The following is a 21,656-nucleotide window of genomic DNA, read 5'->3' on the forward strand; positions in this document are numbered from 1 at the left end:
ACCGAAAGCATCTCTGTCCGCGTAGCATGGGCAACTCAGCTCCTACAAGTATATTAGTTTGTGCTGATCCTTTTTTAGCTTTCCCATATTTGTAGAAGAACCAGAGGAGAAAGCACCAACGTCAGCTCAGCCACTAAATAATCTGCACGTGGCGTGCTTGAGAGGAATATGGCTTTGCCAGATGTTGACTTTCTGCCAAGGGGTCCAAGTACCTCTCTTAGCACCAGCAGATTTACATCATCTGCTTCCTTCCATTTGAACGCCAAATTTGGTCACAGTCAATTATTACCGAAAAAGGAAACTCATAAAGGCTACCTTGGAAGTTAAGAAATTGTCTGTTTTGGCTACTAAGAGCACACATAGTATTTTACAGAAATTAAGAGGAACCAGATTCTGCCCTTTGCCAGCTTTTCCTTAAGTAAGAAAGCCAGTGCTTACGCTTCAGGTGGATGTGCTTGTCTTTGCTCATAAACTCTTTATGGCTTTCACACTTTTTACCACATACCTTATTTTTATGCCTGCTAAGCTCATCCCCTCTCAAAACACACTCTCTTCTAGTCACTGATGTGTCTCAATCTTGGCTGTTTTCTCCTGTTATTCTTCAGCTTCACCTGCCTTTCCTCCTCCTAAAAGCTCACTGGATGAGAGACAGAGGTGCTTCTTAAACTCAGCCTTGAGATCCATTGGTGAATTATGATCAGCTCCATATTGTAAGGATTTTTGAAGAATTGAAGGCTGAAAATAATTTCTTTTTCTAAATTACAGCAGATTCAAACTTTTTCCCTTAATAATGTGGCCCACACTCACATCAATCCCCTTTTTCTCTCTTGGCAGGGAGGGAAGAGCATTGAGCTATAGCAGATGGTAGAGAAGTTGGCATAATCCTAGCTTCTGCCTCTCTTGGGCATGTGTGGCTTGTATGAAAGCCACCCGTCATGTGTATTCAGGTGGAGGAAAGGTGGGGAAGTGCTGTGACAGAGGGGAACTGGACCTCACTGCTACCTCTGGCTCACGTTCATCAGTCCTCAAGCTCCGGTACATGAAATTGGTGATTGCACCAGGTTTTCACCTTTGACATTGTCTCCCTAAGGTTTTGTACTATATTTGAGACTCTCTTTACTATATTTTTAAATGCATAAAGATGTTCCTAGATTATTGTGTTTATGACAGAAACAAAGAAAATTATTTTCCTGGACCATAATAAAAACAGCCCGTAACTGATTTTTTTCAGTCGTATTTTTTTATTATTCTTTTTAAAAAATTTTTAAATTGAAGTATAGTTTACAATGTCGTGTTAGTTGTGTGTATACAGCAAAGTGATTCAGTTATACATATATAAGACCATATATATTCTTTTCCAGATTCTCTTCCATTATAGGTTTTTATAAGATATGGAATATAGTTCCCTGTGCCATACAGTAGACCTTGTTGTTTATCTATTTTATATATAGTGGTGTGTCTGTTGATCCCAGACTCCTAATTTATCCCCCTCTTTCCCCTCTGGTAACCATAAGTTTGTTTTCTATGTCTGTGAGTCTATTTCTGTTTTGTAAATAAGGACATTTGTATCATTTTTTTAGGTTCCACATATAAGTGATATCGTATGATATATGTTTTTCTTTCTGTTGGATTCCTTTTTCTTTTTTGTGTATATATCTATTAAGGATATTTGGTTTGTGGTTACCGTGAGGTTTTTGTATAGCAGTCTAATATATATATATATATATTTTTAAGATATATATATCTTTTTTTTTTTTTTTTTTTTTTTTTGTGGTACGCGGGCCTCTCACTGTCGTGGCCTCTCCCGCTGCGGAGCACAGGCTCTGGACGTGCAGGCTCAGCGGCCATGGCTCACGGGCCCAGCCGCTCCACGGCATGTGGGATCTTCCTGGACCGGGCACGAACCCGTGTCCCCTGCATCGGCAGGCGGACTTTCAACCACTGCGCCACCAGGGAAGCCCAAGATATATATATCTTAAAATTTGTATTTTAAGACACAAAAGACCCCAAATAGCCAAAGCAATATTGAGAAAGAAAAACAGAGCTGGAGGAATTAGGCTCCCTGACTTCAGACTATACTATATATATATAATTATGTTTTATATATATATAAAACAATCATATATATAATGATATATATATGAATGTTTTAAGTTGCTCATCTCTTAATTTCAAGTGCATTTTAAAAACCTTGTATTTTTACTCTCCTCCCCTCATGATTACTGATTCTGATATCGTATTTTACATCTAATTGTTTTGTGTATCCCTTAACTGCTTATTGTGGACACAGATAATTCTACTACTTTTGTCTTTTAACCTCCCTACTAGCTTTGTGTGTAGATGATTTCCTACTTTTACTGTATGTTTGCCTTTACTGGTAAGCTTTTCGTTTCATAATTTTCTTGTTTCTGCTTGTGGCCTTTTGTCTAGAGAAGTTCCTTTAACATATGTTGTAAAACTGGTTTGGTGGTGCTAAACTCTTTCAGCTTTTGCTTGTCTAAAAAGCTTTTGATTTCTCAATCAAATCTGAACGAGAGCCTTGCTGAAGAGAGTATGCTTGGTTGCAGGGTTTTCCCTTTCATTACTTTAAATATATCGTGCCACTCCCTTCTGGCCTGCAGAGTTTCTGCTGAAAAATCAGCTGATAGCCTTTTTGGGAGCTCCCTTGTATGTTACTTGTTGCATTTCCCTTGTTGCTTTTAATATTCTCTCTTTATCTTTTTGTCATTTTTAAATTATAACATATCTTGGTGTGTTCCTCTTTGGATTAATTCTGTATGGGACTCTCTGCTTCCTGGACTTGGGTGACTGTTTCCTTCCCCAGGTTAGGGAAGTTTTCAGCTACTATATCTTCAAATATTTTCTCAGGCCCTTTCTCTATCTCTCTCTTCTCCTTCTGGGATCCCTATAATGCAAATATCAGTGCACTTGATGTTGTCCCAGAGGTCTCAAACTGTTCTCATTTCTTTTCATTCTTTTTTTTTTTTTTCTGTTCAGTGGCAGTGATCTCCACTACTCTGTCATCCAGCTCACTGATCCATTCCTCTGTATCATTTAGTCTACTGTGGATTCCTTCTAGTGTGTTTTTCATTTCAGTTATTACATTCTTCGTCTTTGGTCATTCTTTATATATTCTCTGTGTTGAAAACTTCTAACTTCTCGCTCTGTGCATCCGTTCTCCTCCCGAGTTCTTTGATCACCTTTACCATCGTTAGTCTGAACCCTTTCTCAGGTAGATTGCCTATCTCCACTTCACTTAGTTCTCTTGGGATTTTATCTTGTTGCTTCATCTGGAACGTGTTCCTCTGCTGCCTCGTTTTGCCTAAGTTGCTATTTGTATTTTTATGTATGTGGTACGTTAGTTATGTTTCTCAACCTTGGAGAAGCGGCCTTCTGTAGGAGATGTCCTATGCATCCTAGCAGTGCACTCCCCTCTCATCACTCAACCTATGCGCTCTAGGGATTTCCCCTAAGAGGGCTGCGTGGCTCCTTCTGTTGTGGTGGGCTGACTATGTGGGTGGTCTGGTAGACTTGGTTGGCCCTGCCCTGTGTGGATGCTGCTGGCTGCCGTTTAGTGGGGCCTGATCATGAGGTGGCTGGTTGTAGAACCCTAGTGGCCCCGGGGCTAGTGCTGGCTCACTGGTGGGTGGAGTCAGGGTCCCGAAGACTCTGGGGCTGTTGCCCCCCACTGGTGGATGAAGCCAGGTCCTGGGATTAGTGCCAGACTACTGGCAGGCAGAGCTGGTTCCTGGGGTCTGGCTGCAGGGCCCAGGGATCCCAGAGCTGGTGTCAGATCGCTTTTGGGGCGGGGTGGGGGGCGCAGTTCCTGACAGTTGGATATGGGATCCGGGGTGTCCTGAAGATGACATTGGTCTGCTAGTGGGCAGGGCCAGGGCCCAGCTGGTCTGAGGGTAGGTTCTGGCCTACTGTTGGTGGACTCAGTCGGCTGGCTGTGGGATCACAGTTTTCTTGCTTCTGGTATCTGCCCCCTTGTGGGTGAGGCTGGTCTAGAGGCTTGTGCAGGCTTCCTGGTGGAAGGGCCTGTGCCTGCCCACTAGGGGGTGGAGCTGGGTCTTGGCACTCTGGTGGGCAGGGCCATGTCTAGAGGCATGTCTAGAGGTGGCTGTGGGCTCAGGAAGTCTTTAGGCAGCCTGTCTGCCGATGGGAGGTGCTGTGTCCCTCCCCAGTTAGTTGTCTAGCCTGAGGCTGTGTGGTGGGGCCAGATCTTGGCACTAATGAGCCATGATGGCAGCTGCCAGGAGTGTTCACACCATTGAATGTTACCAATATATCTACCACCAGTGTTTATGGCCCCAGGGTGAGCTGCAGCCACTACCCCCACCCCCATCTCTCCAGGAGACACTCCGAGACAGCAGGTAGGTCTGGCCCAGGCTCCTGTCAAATTACTGCTTTTGTCCTGGGTCCCAGTGAACGTGAGATTTTGTGTGTACCTTTAAGATTGAAGTCTCTGTTTCCCCCAGTCCTGTGGTGCTCCTGCAATTAAACCTCACTGACCTTCAAAGCCAAATGCTCTGGGGGGCTCATCTTCCTGGTGCCAGGTCCCTGGGCTGGGGAACCCAACGTGGGGCTCAGAACACTCACTCCTATGGGAGAATCTCTGCAATATATTGAATAATTATTCTCCAGTTTGTGGGTCTCGCACCTGGTGGGTATGAGACTTGATTATATCACGAGTCCACCCCTCCTACCCATCTCATTGTGGTTCCTTCTTTATGTTTTTAGTTGTAGAAGATCTTTGCTGGTAAGTTGCAGTCTTTTCATCGATGATTGTTCTGCAGAAGTTGTGATTTTCATGTGCTCGCGAGAGGAGGTGAGGTCAGGGTCTTTCTACTCCACCACCTTGTCCACTCTCCCTTAACTAACTCTTGAGTAAATACACTTAACCTGAGCCAGTTAGTCATGCTGACCTCACTAGTAAGTCAAGGCAATTAAATTCGAGTCCAAGATTCATTAAGCACCTACTATGATTCAAGTACTATGCAAGACAGCAGCGATAAGACAGTCTACTTTTGTTCTTGGCAAACAAGACAACTATAATAACTCATGCCCGATAAAGTTTACAACCATTCTATGTTGGGCAGAGTCCAACCCTTTTTTTCAGCCCACCATCCCTTCCTCCTTCTTTAAAAATTAGAGTCCAGTCTTATCTCAACCATTGTCAATCTCTGCTTCTCAATCTCTGCTTCTCGATGCTTCTGCTTTCTCCTTTCATTTCTCTACCCACCTACTATTTCCAGCTTCTGCATATATCTGACCCTCTATGGGTACCATGTATGTTTGTGGGTTTTCTCTTTAAACTCTCTTGCACAAATTCAGTACACATTTATGGAGCAACTTTGACGTGCAGAGCCCTGTGGTAAGCTCTGAGGAAGATCACTGGATACATGAGACCCAGTTCCTTCCTTCAAGATGATGGTGCTCCAGCACAGTATATAACCAGCCTGAGGCAGGGAGACAGGCAGATGAGGTGAGAGTGAACCACTGTGGTGAGTTCAGAGGAGAGATTTTCTTTGCAATTGTTGGGGGGATGGAGATGCAGGGGGAGGTGAGAGGATTCAAAGTTACTCGTGCTTCTTCTTCTATTCCAGGGGCTCAGGCCCCTTTATCTATTACAGTTAAGTATAGCCACCTCATTCCTAGCTAAAAATTTTGCCAGTGACTCGGTCCTTCTAATACTGAGCCCTTTCCCCGAAAGGATTATCTTAGCAAATGTAGAAGCACTCCTTCCTTCCTTCCATAAAATGAAGACTGTTGGTACCCAAGAGCTGCCTGTCTGACCCACTTAACCTCTGATTTACAGCCTCCTTTTTGTGTGATTAAAAATAGTGACATACTGTGATGGCAAAAAGAGGAAAATCTCGTGTAAAGGAAGTGATCTTTATTGCTTCTTCACATGTCAGTGCCATGTCTAGGGCCATGTCAAGGGAGACTGTGGGCTCAGGAAGTCGTTAGGCAGCCTGTCTGCGGATGGGTGGGCCTGTGTCCCCACCCAGTTAGTTGTTTGGCCTGAGACATCCCAGCACTGGTGCTTACAGGTTGTTGGGTGGGGCCAGGTCTTAGCCTGAAAGGTTAACCTTCGTTATTGCATGCATCTATGTGACTGGAAACTGTATGAGATAGTTCCGACAAATTTTCCAATCAAAATCTGAATCCTTTGGGCCTCCAGAAATGACCCTAATCAAAAATAAAATAGAAAAAATAGTAAAAAGTGTGGGAAAGAAATAAGTGAAATTTTTGAAATACCGATATTTTCATGACAGCTTTCACAAGGAGTCATATTAAAGAAAGGAAATATAGGCTTGTGCTTCTTAAGTACATATGGTTCCTGGGTGAGATTTTGAATTAAAAGTTTTTTTAAGAAAAATAATAACACATACAAATAAAAATTATGGGGTCGCATGAAAAATGAGGGGTCTTAAAGTGCTGATACATTTGCTATTTGGATCCCTGTTTTCATCAGAATCTTCAAAGAAGACTACCCCTGGATTTCTCAGGGTTGGCTCAAAACATGCAGCATTGCTCACTGTGATAAGCATTTCTTAGGCCCCAGAATGGGTTGGGTTTTGTGCTTTCCTACAAATACTAAATTTCACCCAATAAAGAAACTATGAAAAGGGAAACTCAAGATTTTTTTTTAATATTTACTTATTTGGATGCATTGGGTCTTAGTTGCAGCATGCAGGATCTTAGTTGCAGCACATAGGTTCTTCATTGCATCCTGTGGGCTTCTCTCTAGTTGTGACACACGGGCTCCCGAGAGCACAGGCTCAGTAGTTGCAGTGCGCAGGCTTAGTTGCCCTGTGGCATGTGGGATATTAGTTCCCTGACCAGGGATCAAACCTTCGTCCCCTTCATTGGAAGGTGGATTCTTTAACCACTGGACCACCAGGGAAGTCCCGGAAACTCAAGATTAACAAAGATAAAATATCAGCTCCCTATTCCACTTCCTTTATCCTATCAAATTCCATAGTTAATGAGCTGGGCTTTTTTGTTTTCCTTGCTTAAAACTTGTTCTTTTGTTTGTTTTAACCTTTTTAAAATTTTATATTGGAGTACAGTTGATTAACAATGTTGTGTCAGTTTCAGGTGTACAGCAAAGTGATGATTCAGTTATACATGTGCATGTATATATTCTTTTTCAAATTCTTTTCCCATTTAGGTTATTACAGAATATTGAGCAGAGTTCATTGTGTTATACAGTAGGTCCTTGTTGGTTATCTATTTTAAATACAATAGTGTGTATATGTCAATCCCAAACTCCCAATTTATCCCTCCCCCAATCTTCCCCATTTGGTAACCGTAAGTTTGTTTTCTAAGTCTGTGAGTCTGTTTCTGTTTTGTAAATAAGTTCATTTGTATCATTTTTTTTTAGATTCTGCATATAAGTGATATCATATTATATCTGTCTTTCTCTGACTTCACTCAGTATGACAATCTCTAGGTCCATCCATGTTGCTGCAAGTGGCATTATTTCATTCTTCTTAATGGCTGAGTAATATTCTGTTACATATATGTACCACCACATCTTCTTTATATGTTCCTCTGTCAATGGACATTTAGGTTGCTTCTATGTCTTGGCTATTGTAAACAGCGCTGCAATGAACACTGGGATACATGTATCCTTTTGCACCATGGTTTTTTCCAGATATATGCCTAGGAGTGGAATTGCTGGATCATATGGTAGCTTTTAGATTTTAAGGAACCTCTGTACTGTTCTGCATAGTGGCTGTACCAATTTACATTCCCACCAACAGTGTAGGAGGGTTCCCTTTTCACCACACCCTCTCCAGCATTTATTGTCTCTAGACTTTTTGATGATGGCCATTCTGACTGGTGTGAAGGGATATCTCATTGTAGTTTTGATTTGCATTTCTCTAATAATTAGTGATGTTGAGCACCTTTACATGTGCCTCTTGGCCATCTGTATGTCTTCCTTGGGGAAATGTCTATTTAGGTGTTCTGCCCATTTTTTGATTGGGTTGTTTTTTGAATATTGAGCTGCATGAGCTGTTCATATATTTTGGAGATTAATCCTTTGTCTGTTGATTCGTTTGCAAGTATTTTCTCCCATTGAGGGTTGTCTTTTTGTCTTGTTTGTAGTTTCCTTTGCTTTGCAAAAGCTTTTAAGATTCATTAGATCCCATTTGTTTAATTTTTGTTTTTATTTCCATTCTCTAGGAGGTGGATCAAAGAAGATCTTTCTGTGACTTATGTCAAGGAGTGTTCTTCCTGTTTTCCTCTAAGAGTTTTATAGTGTCCAGTCTTACATTTAGGTCTCTAATCCATTTTGAGTTTATTTTTGTGTATGGTGTTAGAGAGTGTTCTAATTTCATTCTTTCACATGTAGCTGTCCAGTTTTCCCAGCACCACTTATTGAAGAGACTGTCTTTTCTCCATTGTGTATCCTTGCCTCCTTTGTCATAGATTAGTTGACCACAGGTGCGTGGGTTTATCTCTGGGCTTTCTATCCTGTTCCATTGAGCTATATTTCTGTTTTTGTGCCAGTACCATACTGTTTTGATTACTGTTGCTTTGTAATATAGTCTGAAGTCAGGGTGCCTGCTTCCTCCAGCTCTATTTTTCTTTCTCACGATTGCTTTGGCTATTTGGGGTCTTTTGTGTTTTCATACAAATTATAAAATTTTTTGTTCTACTTCTGTGAAAAATGCCATTCGTAATTTGATAGGGATTGTATTGAATCTGTAGATTGCTTTGGGTAGTATAGTCATTCTGATAATACTGATTTTTCCAATCCAAGAACATGATATAGCTTTTCACCTGATCATGTCATGTTTGATCTCTTTCATCAGCATCTTATAGTTTTCAGAGTACAGGTTTTTTGCCTCCTTAGGTAGGTTTATTCCTAGGTATTTTATTATTTTTGATGTAATGGTAAGTGGGATTTTTTCTTTAATTTCTCTTCTGATCTTTTGTTGTTAATGTATAGGGATGCAACAGATTTCTGTGTATTAATTTTGTATCCTGCAACTTTACTGAATTTGTTTATGAACTCTAGTAGTTTTCTGGTACCAACTTTAGGATTTTCTGTGTATAGTATCTTATCACCTGCAAACAGTGACAGTTTTACTTCTTTTCCAATTTAGATTCCTTTTATTTCTTTTTCTTCTCTGATTGCTATGGCTAGAACTTCCAAAACTGTGTTGAATAAAAGTAGCGAAAGTGGACATCCTTGTCTTGTTCCTGATCTTAGATGGAATGCTTTCAGCTTTTCACCATTGAGGATGATGTTAGCTATAGGTTTGTCATATATGGCCTTTATTATGTTGAGGTTTGTGCCACTTTCTGGAGAGTTTTCATCATAAATGGGTGTTGAATTTTGTCAAAAGGTTTTTCTGCATCTACTGAGATGATCACATGGGTTTTATTCTTCAGTTTGTTAATATGGTGTATCACACTGGTTGATTGATTTGTGGATACTGAAAGATCCTTGCATCCCTGGGATAAATCCCACTTGATCATGGTGCATAATCATTTTAATGTATTGTTGGATTCGGTTTGCTAGTACTTTGTTGAGGATTTTTGCATCTATGTTCATCAGTGATATTGGCCTATAAATTTGTGTGTGTGTGTGTGTGTGTGTGTGTGTGTGTGTGGTAGCTTTGTCTGGTTTTGATATCAGGGTGATGGTAGACTCATAGAATGAGTTTGAGAGTATTCATTCCTCTGTAATTTTTTGTAATAGTTTCAGGAGGATATATGTTTACTCTTCTCTAAATGTTTGATAGAATTCACCTGAGAAGCCATCTGGTCCTGGACTTTTGTTCATTGGGAGTTTTTTTAATCACAGTTTCAATTTCATTACTTGTGGTTGGTCTGTTCATATTTTCTGTTTTTTCCTGGTTCAGTCTTGGAAGGTTGTACCTTTCTAAGAATTTGTCCATGTCTTCTAGGTTGTCCAGTTTATTGCCATATAGTTGCTTGTAGTATTCTCTTATGATTCTTTGTATTTCAGTGGTGTCTGTTGTAACTTTTTTTATTTCTAAGTAAGTTTACCAATTTGAGCCCTCTCTTTTTTTCTTGATGCGTCTCACTAAAGTTTTATCAATTCTGTTTATCTTTTCAAAGAACCAGCTTTTAGTTTCATCGATCTTTGCTATTGCTTTCTTTGTCTCTGTTTCATTTATTTCTGCTCTGATCTCTATGATGTTTTTCTTTCTGCTAACTTTGTGTTTTGTTTGTTCTTCTTTCTCTAATTGCTTTAAGTGTAAGGTTATGTTCTTCATTTGGAATTTTTCTTGTCTCCTGAGGTAAGATTGTATTGCTATAAACTTCCCTCTTAGAACTGCTTTTGCTGCATCTCATAGGTTTTGGATAGTCGTGTTTTCATTTGTCTCTAGGTATTTTTTAATTTCCTCTTTGATTTCTTCAGTGAGCCATTGGTAGGTTAGTAGCATATTGTTTAACCTCCACATGTTTTTTTTACAGTTTTTTTTTTCTTGTAGTTGATTTCTAATCTCATAGGGTTGTGGTCGGAAAAGATGCTTGATATGATTTCAGTTTTCTGAAGTTTACCAAGGCTTGCTCTGTGGCCCAGCATGTGATCTATCCTGGCAGATGTTCCATGTGCAGTTGAAAAGAATGTGTATTCTGCTGCTGTCCGATGGAATGCTCTATAAATATCAATTAAGCCTATCTGGTTCAATGTGTCATTTAAGGCCTGTGTTTCCTCACTGATTTTCTGTCTGGATTACCTGTCCATTGATGAATGTAGGGTGTTAAAGTCCCTCACTATTACTGTGTTACCATCAATTTCTCCTTTTATGGCTGTTGGCATTTGCCTTATATATTGAGATGCTCCTATATTGGGTACATACATATTTATATTTGTTATTTCTTCTTCTTGGATCGATCCCTTTATCATTACGTGGTGTCCTTTCTGTCTCATAACAGTTTTTATTTTAAAGTCTATTTTGTCTGATATGAGTATTGCCTCCAGCTTTCTTTTGATTTCCATTTGCATGGAATACCTTTTTCCATCCCCTCACTTTCAGTCTGTATATGTCCCTAGATCTGAAGCGGATCTCTTGTAAACAGCATATATATGGGTCTTGTTTTTGTAGCCATTAAGCCAGTCTGTGTCTTTTGGTTAGAGCATTTAATCCATTTACATTTAAGGTAATTATTGATATGTATGTTCTCATTGCCATTTTGTTAATTGTTTAGTATTTGTTTTTGTAGGTCTTTTTTCTTCTCTTCCTCTTTTGTTCTCTTGTGGCCTGATGACTAACTTTAGTGTTGTGTTTTGATTCCTATTTCTTTTGTGTGTGCATTTCTATTGTAGATTTTTGGATTGCAGTTACCATGAGGTTTTGATATAGCAGTCTGTATATAAACAAGATTGTTTTTTAAGTTGCTGGTCTTTTAATATCAAATGATTTTTTTTTTTCTTTTTTTTTTTTGGCTGCATTGGGTCTTCATTCCTGCACCCGGGCTTTTCTCTAGTTGCTGCGAGTAGGGGCTACTCATTGCGGTGGCTTCTCCTGTCGCGGAGCACGGGCTCTAGGTGCACGAGCTTCAGTAGTTGTGGCGTGTGGGCTCAGTAGTTGTGGCGCGCAGGCTCAGTAGTTGTGGCACACGGGCTTAGTTGCTCCACGGCATGTGGGATCTTCCGGGACAAGGGATCAAACCCATGTCCCCTGCATTGGCAGGCAGATTCTTAACCACTGCACCACCAGGGAAGTCCCTGCATTTTCAATATCCTGTACCTTAACTGTGTGTTTGCTTTTCCTGGTGAGCTTTTCCATTCGTAATTTTCTTATTTCTAGTTGTGGCCTTTTCTACCTAGAGAAGTTCTTTTAGCATTTGTCGCAAAGCTGGTCTGGTGGTGCTGCATTCTCTTAGCTTTTGCTTGGCTGTAAAGTTTTTGATTTCTCCATCTAATCTGAATGAGAGCTTTGCTGGGTAGAGCATTCTTGGTTGTAGGTTCTTCCCTTTCATCACCTTAAACGTATCATGCCACTCCCTTCTGGCCTGCAGAGTTTCTGCTGAAAAGTCAGCTGATAGCCTTATGGGAATTCCCTTGTATGTTATTTGTTGCGTTTCCCTTGTTGCTTTTAACATTTTTTCTTTGTTTTTAATTTTTGTCTATTTTATTACTATGTGTCACAGCATGTTCTTCCTTGGGTTTATTCTGCCTGGGACTCTCTGTGCTTCCTGGACTTGGGTGACTGTTTCCTTTCCCGTGTTAGGGAAGTTTTCAGCTATTATCTATCTCTTCAAATATTTTCTCATGTCCTTTCTCTCTCTCTTCTCCTTCTGGGACCCCTAGAATGCAAATGTTAGTGCATTTAATGTTGTCCCAGAGGTCTCTTAGACTGTCCTCATTTCTTTTCATTCTTTTTTCTTTATTCTGTCCTGCAGCACTGATTTCCACCATTCTGTCTTCCAGGTAACTTATCTGTTCTTCTGCCTCAGTTATTCTGCTATTGATTCCTTCTAGTGTATTTTTCTTTTCAGTTATTGTATTGTTCATCTCTGTTCTTTAGTTCTTCTAGGTCTTTGTTAAACATTTCTTGTATCTTCTTGATCTGTGCCTCCGTTCTTTTTCCTAGGTCTTGGATCACGTTTACCGTCATTACTCTGAATTTTTTCGGGTAGGTTGCCTCTCTCCACTTCACGTAGTTGTTCTAGTGGGGTTTTAGCTTGTACCTTCATCTGGGACATATTCCTCGGCCATCTCATTTTGTCTAACTTTCTGCAATTGCAATTTCTGTTCCACAGGCTGCAGGGTTGTAGTTCTCCTTGCTTCTGCTGTCTGCCCCCTGGTGGATGAGGTTGGTCCAGGGGCTGGTGCAGGCTTCCTGGTGTGAGGAACTGGTGCCTGCCCCACTGGTGGGTGGAGCTGGGTCTTGTCCCTCTGGTGGACAGGGCCTTGTCAAGAGGTGTGTTTAGCAGACAGACAGCTGTGTGCTCAGGAAGACTTTAAGCAGCCTGTCTGTTGATATGTGAGGCTGTGTTCCCACCCTTTTGGTTGTTTGTTTGGCCTGAGGCGTCCCTGCACTAGAGCCTACAGGCTGTTTGTTAGGTGGGGCCAGGTCTTGGTGGGAAAATGGTGGCCTCCAGGCCAGCTCATGCCAATGAGTATTCCCCAGGACTACAGCTGCAGTGTGTTTGTCCCCAGAGTGAGCCACAGCTGACCCTGCCTCTGCAGGAGACCCTCCCAATACCAGCAGATAGGTCTGGCCAAGGCTCTTATGACGTCACTGCTTTTTTTCCCTGTGACCTGGTGCACACGAGAGCTTGTGTCTGCCCTCCAAGAGTGGGGTTTCTGTTTCCCCTAGTCCTATGGAATTCCTGTGATCAAACCCCGCTGGCCTTCAAAGCCAGATCCTTGGGGGGCTCCTCCTCCCATTGCCAGACCCACAGGCTGGGGAGCCTGATGTGGGGCTCAGAACTTTCACTCCTGTGGGAGAACTTCTGCAATATAATTATTTTCCAGTTTGTGGGTCGCCCACCTGGCGGGTATGGGATTTGATTTTATCGCAATTACGCCCCTCCCACCATCTTGTCGCGTCGTCTTTGTCTTTGGATATAGGATATATGGTTTGGGGGAGGTTCCAGCATTTTTTTGTTGATGGCTGTTCGGCAGTTAGTTTTGGTGTTTTCATAAGATGAGGTGACCTCACGTCCTTCTACTCTGCCATCTTGTCTCAACCTCCCTAAAAACGGTTCTTTTAAATATGTGCGTGTGCGTGTGCACACAATATTCACAAGCACTTAGAAGTTCTAGTAAAAGCCAATGCTCAATTTTGAGCAAAAAGTTATTATAAACAATAGCAACTCCCTCCCCCGCACCAAAGAAAGAACAATTCTTCTAGCACTCTTTGAACCTTAAAGAGTGTTTTTATAGGCCAGCTCATTGTTTTTCTTCTCTCTGAAAAATTAGAAATGATAACTGTTTTGATGAGTTCTACAGAAAAAGACAGTTTCCATGATTTCATTTCTTGACAAAGAACAGGTGCCTCACTTGGTTTCTTCCACATGTAGGCAAATTCCCAGACGTAAAACTTCCCCTCAGGGGAAGCAATGTGGGTCCACAGAACTACCTTGAGTTCTGCCCCCTCTTCCCCTGGCCGTGTGAGGTGGCCGACTAGTAGGGGCAGGCATGGGAGAAGAGCCTTGACCATCCCCATGTGCACGCAGCCTGCACGGTGGCTGTGGCCATCAGGGTGGCTTCTGCCCTGTCACTGCTTCATCTGGCTAGTCTCTCCACGAAAAAAACCAAGGCCTGCCTGTCTTCTTTTATAATATTCTGTTTTAAAAGAGAGAAATCTCCAGGGAGAGAACAGGACCCTAAAAGTCCAAGGCCTGGAATTCCTCCTTTCTCTCTTTCCATTTTAAACAGGAAACATTCATGCTAAGAGGGTCCAGAGGGAGTGTTGGTTGTATGTTCATTTTAAGGCAGATAATGTTTGTGTGTTGCAAATGTCAGTGATTTATCCCAAGGGCTTAAAATGAGTGCAGAAAAACCACATGTTTCACTTCATGCAGAGAAATATCATCAGTAGATTTTGAGAGAAAACACAGGTTAAGGATTTTTTTTAAGTGTGTTGAAAATCTTTAACGTGAACCAAAAGGAAATAGAAATGAGCACGGTGGGAGAGGGAGGAAGCTTAAAATATTATACGATAAAAGGTATAATGAATGCTGGACGTTTTCTAAAGAAAAAATAACATTCTAAAGGAAAGGGAAGATGAAATCCCCGCCCTTTATTTCCCAGGGCTGGAGTGACAGATTACACATTTGTGCTCTATTTGTCATGGGCAATTTAAAATAGAGCAAAGCAAACTGCACTGAGTAATGTACGCAAACAATTTAATTTTTTTATCTGAAAACACTAACTAAATTAACCCAGGCTCAAGGATCTATCTTTCGTTATTATACACAGCCAAATTAAGACATAAAAAAGTAGAGAGAGAATTCTATTATTCATCCCTATGAATGTGTTCACATGCTGCTTTCCACATGGACCCAAGCTTGGAGCTTGTCAAATAATCATGATTTGGGGAACTTACTTACAGAGCTGTTTTCACATCAAACTCTGCAGATTACAGGGTGATTGTGACCCTCACTGACAGTGCCTGATTAAGCACGGGCACCGTATTCTTCCAGCCCTGCCATTTCTTTCAAGTGTTCTACCAGGTTGTACTCTGACATTGGAGAGCTTTTCATTAATTATTATTGTTGCTGTTTTCCTTTAAAAGGGAATAATAAAAAGAGGAATGGTAGAAGGTGGGAAGGATCTGGGCATGGTAGTAGTGAATATGTGCACAGAAGGTTTATGGGATTTTAAGAGCTGCAAACAGAACTCATCTGTTTAACCCCAGGCTAGGTAAGATGCACTCATCTGTACATTGTTTAGAGACCTATTGCTTCTGTTATGACAAATGGATCCGAAGATGCTTGTTGTCTTAGCAGAGAGATCCAGACAGGGTCGCTTTCTGTTAGTGTTTATTCTTGCCCTTTACCTTTCTGTGTGCCTACTCGTTACACAGCACAACTTACAGCTGGTTTGTCTTTTCCTAATCTGCTACCGGCTGGGTGGTACTTATTGACTTTGCAGTAGAAGTGCTTTGTATCAAAGTTTTGGGTGGGTAAGTCCAAGGCTCTAGGTTGGGACTTTCTCTAGGAACTGTACAAAGAGGAGGGCACACTAATCCACACAGGGACGTAACAGAAGCCAACCAGGGTTAGACCAAGACTGTGACTCATGTAGAGAGCACCCCACAGACCTCGGAGAGAAGTGAATGCAATCCCTGGGAAATTTATGACTCCAAATAATGTGTGCATTTCTTTTTTTTTTTCGCGGTACGCGGGCCTCTCACTGTTGCGGCCTCTCCCGTTGCGGAGCACAGGCTCCGGACGCGCAGGCTCAGCGGCCACGGCTCACGGGCCCAGCCGCTCCGCGGCATGTGGGATCTTCACGGACCGGGGCCCGAACCCGCGTCCCCTGCATCGGCAGGCGGACTCTCAACCACTGCGCCACCAGGGAAGCCCTAATGTGTGCATTTCTACCACCATGTTTATGTCAGGCTTCAGGGAGGTGGAAAGGAGAGGGGGCAAATGATCCCAGCTTTAATAGAGCCAAACTCAGCCTTGTTTAGGGAACTAGCTTGGTTACTATAATAAGGCCAACATATACACAAGATAGAATTATATTTCTCCCTCAGGCACCAATCAGTCCTGACTGACATGCTGGCTCCATGGGGTCAAGGAGCCAGGCTCCTCAGCACGTGGCTTTCTCCTTGTGTCTAATATGGCCACTCCAGGGGCCAACAGAAAGGAGGGAAGAGAAGAAGAGTGTCCCTTGCTTCCTTTTAAGGGCGCACATCACGTCTGTTCACATCCCACTGGCCAGATCCAGTCTGTGGCCAAACTACATGGGAGACTAAGGAATGTGGTCATCATCTGGGCAGCTGGCTTCGTAGTCATTGATACGTGTCTGTTCTCTTTCCAGGGGAGGACCAGTGGATCCTGTAGACTATCTGACAGCAGCACCTCGAGCGCTCTACAAGGAAAGGGAGCTTCCATATTACCCAGGGGGTCATCCTGTGGTTCCGCCCAAAGGGAGCTACCCCCGCCCCCCAGATCTGAGGATCACAGATGTCCGGTATCCCCAGTACTATCCTCCCCCGCCAGCCCCCCAGCACAAAGGACCCTTCCGACAAGATGTCCCACCTTCCCCTCCTCAGCACCACAGAGTACCAGCCTACCCAGAAATGGGCAGACCAGTGCCCCGAGGGGGCAGCCCAGATCAGTACCCCTATCGAATGCAGGATCCCCGGCAGAAGAACCCCATGACCGCAGCCGTGTAGCTGAACGCCACCAAGCTCAGCCCAGCCCAGAAAGGAAGACATCCAACATCACCTTTGTTCTTCCTACACCTTAAGGCCTTCTTCCTGTTAAGAATTCTCCATGGTACAGATTAGGTTTTTCTCGCTGAGGCTGCAACACCTGACTGCTAGTCAGAGAGAAAGAAGGGGACAGGAGTTTGGGGAGGGAAATCAGAAGGAAGAGGAAGGATGGGGCCATAAAAAAAATACTGCCTGGAATACTTTTAGAATTGTTCAGTTCACTGAGAGTGACAATTGAACAGGCAGATAACGACGGAGATCTGCAACGTGGTGCCTCCCCGGAGCACTGGCATCATGGAGGACAGACTCTGCCCGGGATCATCATCCATTCAGAGACTAAGCTTCAGCCACCTGAATAGAGTTGTTAAGTCTGTGAAGAGCTGTTGCCAATATGGGTGTCCTAAGTGAGTGGTTTTTACGCTGAAAAAACAAGAGCGGCAAACATGACGAGTGATCTCCTTGAAATGTTTTATACCTAGAGGAAGGCTGCATTTCTTTATTTGTAGAATTCCTCAGGCTCTCAGTTCCACTCACTTGGTATAAGCATGTCACGTTTCCTTGCTTTTAGTGTAAAAGTAAGATGTGAATGCAGTACTGGTGTCCTGGGAGAATGTACAAAGCTAGCAGAGCTTCCAGAAGAAATATATGCCTAGCATCAAGGCAATCAGGTTAAGAGGCTGACATTCCTGTGGTCCTCACCTTCCTTCCTCCCATGTGCCAGGCACGATAGCATGGAGATATCTGGTTTCCGAGGCATCCCCAAATCTCCTGCCTATAATTATTGTAAGTGGGGCCTCTATTTTAAGGCTCCCACTTGAGAGTTAAGATGTACTCGGGAAAAAGAGGGCCCACTGGTTAGTATGCATAGGAAGCGGTGCTCTGAGATGCCAATTCCAGACCCAGTGCCAAACAGCGCCATATGCACCCGGCATCAGGGAGGGGCTGACTGTGCTCTTTGGGAATGATAACAGGCAGGTGGTAGACAGTGGTGACTGACTGTGTGTGTGTGTGTGTGAAAGTGTGTGATTACCAGTATGGAGAATGGAAAATAAAGATGGAAAGTTTGATGAGGAAGGGAATAAAAAGGAAAAAAGCCAGAAAACAGAAGGGAAGGGAGAAGAAGTATAAAACGAAATCATTCTATATCTGCTATATTATCATTAACAGAAGTCAGGGCAAGACCAAGGCCAAGGTCTCCAGTTGGGAAAAGGTCTTATGGCTTCGGAAAGCTGAAAGCCCACCCTCCAGAATCCATCGCAATTTTTTTAGAGCTTTGCAGCTATATTCTACTTATTTCAACACAGAACCTCTAAAACCTACAACCTAACCCAAATGAGAACATAAGAGAAAACTGAGAAACAGCAAAGCATGGGAGCAGCAAGTCAAATTGTTCAGTGACTCCTGCGGTACTTTAAACCTTTTTACATTCCTTCTTCACTCCCTCCCATAAAAAGTCTTGAGTTCAATTTAGACATATGTTGGCCAAGATTAGGATACCTCTGACTGCTAGGATTTAATAAATTACAGTATTATTGAATATATAGACGATCTATCCAGCCCAGTTTAGTCTTATTTTAATTTAAAATAGAGTTCTGTTACCAAAAATGATGCAACTGCTGGGTTTAGACTTAGCTAGTGTTATTTACTGAACTTTAAGAGGTATCGTTTTCTAAACTACAGTTTACTTATGGCCCTCTTGAAAACAGACTGTCAAGTTGGTTTTGGCCCTCTACCACCTCTCTGACGCCAGAGGCACCTTTAGATCGCTCGCAGTTTGTGCAGAGGTTGAGGATTGGGTCCTGCTCACCTAGAGCTGGAGTGCAGGTGAGCTGTAGGGTTTCCCAGCCAACATGCTGCAAGCTGCCTTCCCCTCAAGCTACATAAACCTTCAAGAAGACAATGATAAGATGAGGGAAGTGTGATGTATTTTGAAGCATTAAAAATCAGCTCTTTAGGATGTTCCATAGTTTAACCAAATTTCTGTAGACTAGTGGACATAGCCAAGCCAGAAGCTTCCTCCTGGATTAAGGCCAAGGTCCCACAAGGGGCAGTGGTATAAGGTGAGACGCTCCGTGTGTGTGTGTTGGAGGAGTGATCCTTGTAGGAAGAATGCCTATATTTTCACCACGTTGCCACCTTGCGAGCATATCTCCTGCACTCAGGCTCGGGGGAAGCTGCTCCAAGCACGGTTTTGTGTTGTACACACAGGTAATAAAACAGTTGCTAATTCTGAGGGGCAGCTAAGGATGTGAAGGTACTATGAAAACAAGATTATAGCAGTTTTCTTTTCTTGCTTGAAGTAGAACACACGCCCCATTAGACCCTACCCGAAAGAAGCTAGCATTACGTGTGCGACAGTCTTCATCAAGCCAAGTGACAATTAAGAACAGCTTGAATGTAAGCTTTACAAATGCCTGTGAACCAGCCCTCCAACTGTCACCACCCGGAGGTTATGGAACTCTTTGCCAGTATTTAGGAGAACAGGTTGTTTAGAGCATTTAGAAGACCAGGCTATAATCAACAGGTGCCCAGTAGCAGGAAATAGTTCCTGGTTTATTTATGGCCTGGAAAAACTCAATCAGGTGTCTCCTTGCAGCTCGGAATGCTAATAGACCCCCCAGGAAAAGGTGGCACGGCGAGCTTGGCGAGCTACAAACCCATCAACATACACCCACCCGGCTCCTCGCCTGACCACTGGGTCATCCAGGCCTTGAAATGATGTACTGGCCTCAAGTAACTAGTTATTTTAAGGAGCTCTGTTTATGTCCCTTTTTGCAGGAATAGAGAGATAAAAGGGAGCAGACCACCGAAAAATTTCAGATGCAGGCAAATTCAGCCGTCTACAAGGGAGCGAAGCACAACATCTCACTAACCCCTTGTGTCATTGGTCTGTGGCAGTATCGCTCTTGGTATAATATTGCTTCCCTGTGGTATCACACCACTGGGTGAGAGGCAAGCTCAAAGTCAGGAGTATTTTCTTAAATCATGATTGACGACAAAACTGGGGGAAAAAATGACCGTGAAGCTCCTTATTCTTAGATTTTTAGATCTATATGCGTTAGCCTCACAGTACAGCACAGAGCAAAGATCTTATAATCAAGAGCACGTGCAGAGCCACAGACCCACCGTCACCCTGGGGAGGAAGCTCTGTGCACACCACCTGAGAGAGGAGATTTGAGACTTCACTGTAGCTTTGTTTTCGCCACCAGTAACAAAATTAAGACATGATTCATTATTCCCTCCAAAGATTTAGGAACTACTTGAGTGAAATCTATCTCCTGAAGGAAATCCACCTGACAACTTTTGGAGTTGCCATGCATAGGGCTGGTATACACAGTGATCAAGACTTATAAAGAGTGTTCATTCCCTAACCTGTATCCACAGCGTTCATTTTCTTTGGAGGAACATCTTAGCACTCCAGAGGGATATAGAGATCTGGAGAGTGTCTCTAAAATTTTCATTGGCATTAAACTCTGAAATCCACAATGAACGGCCTTCAAATCGGTGCTAAATTGGGTAGACACCCTACTGCTTCGAGTCCAGGAGCAACAGAAAGTCCAGATTTAGCGCAATTAGGCAGGAGGGAGTTGGAGTCGGAAACAGCCTGCGATAGTATTTCTCTGCACTCCCGGTTCACGCCGACTTAAGTGGAAATGATGCCACAATGAGACCAGAAAAAGGAGTCTCCGTAAGATATCGCTACAAAGTCACCTTTCTGATAAAAAGGAAAATGAAAGTTAGATATCTAAAATAAGCCTAGAATCTCATATGAAGCTACAACTTCTAAGGGAAACTCTCCCTCATGTCCTTAAATCGTAATAGAATCTCACACAGCCTGACTTTTAAAGGTGGGCTTCACTCTCAGCCCAGAGTGGAGAGTGAGCTAACCCCCAAGACTGTCTCCCGACCTAGCTCTTTCACACAGTGTTACGTTCCATCCACGCTGACTGCAGTGCTGTTTACTACTGGAACGTAAAAACAAAACCTGCTGTTTATACAGTCACTTTTTCTAGGGTTTTCCTGTGCTTATAATGATACCAAGTCTGTTCATGAGTTCTGAAGATAAATTATGTGAAGTCGTGTTTTGGCCTGGGGGTGGAGAATGAATTCTTTACAGACTTTTTAGGATGATCCCATTTTTACCACAGAAAGATTCTGGATATTGTTATATATGAATATATAAATTTTTCTTGTTTATTTTGCATCAAAATAAAGCTTTATTCAGTCAGTAAAAGTCAAATCTTGGTTTTTACCCACCACCGGTTGGTTTCGGGGTTTGATGAATGAATAGGTAGGTAGGTGTGGCCCTGCTCACCCTTGAATAGCGACCTCACAGGGCAGAGGACACAGGGAAAGAGCATCCGTCACATGCTGGGCTCCCCCAGAAGCAGATGCTGAGATGGGAATGAACAAGCAGGATGTTTATTTGGGGCTGCACTTGGGTTCAGTACCTATAGAAGGCAGGGGAAGAAGACAGGATGGGGCAGAGAGGGAAAGACTGAGCTGCCATGCGCTCCCAACTTGGGCTCAGCCAACTCCACAGGGAAACTTGGAGCTGCACTGGCCCCATAGAGTCATCCCAAGTGGGGACAAGGGAGATGGGCCTTTATCCCACTATCTTGGTCAGGGGATACGGGCTACTTCTGGAAGTAGGGGAGACCCAGAACCAGGCAGTTTTCTTCAGGTGAGGCGGTTCCCAAAAGGGCTGACAGCTGGGGTCATCCTGGGGCGATATTCACAGCAACTGAGAAAATAGCTCTT

General features: G+C 42.9%; 1 protein-coding gene across 4 annotated transcripts in view; it reads left to right on the forward strand.

Moving 5' to 3' along the window:
- The window catches only part of PARD3B (par-3 family cell polarity regulator beta), a 1,043,826-nt gene extending 1,026,970 nt beyond the window's left edge, over positions 1-16,856 (forward strand). For all 4 annotated transcript variants that reach the window (XM_065880246.1, XM_065880249.1, XM_065880248.1 and 1 more), the window contains one exon: positions 16,499-16,856. In XM_065880246.1, the coding sequence (XP_065736318.1) occupies positions 16,499-16,856 (358 nt within the window). The remainder of the gene's footprint in view (positions 1-16,498) is intronic.
- The last annotated feature ends 4,800 nt before the right edge of the window (positions 16,857-21,656 follow it).

This window comes from Phocoena phocoena, chromosome 7 (assembly GCF_963924675.1).
Source record: "Phocoena phocoena chromosome 7, mPhoPho1.1, whole genome shotgun sequence".
NCBI lineage: Eukaryota > Metazoa > Chordata > Mammalia > Artiodactyla > Phocoenidae > Phocoena > Phocoena phocoena.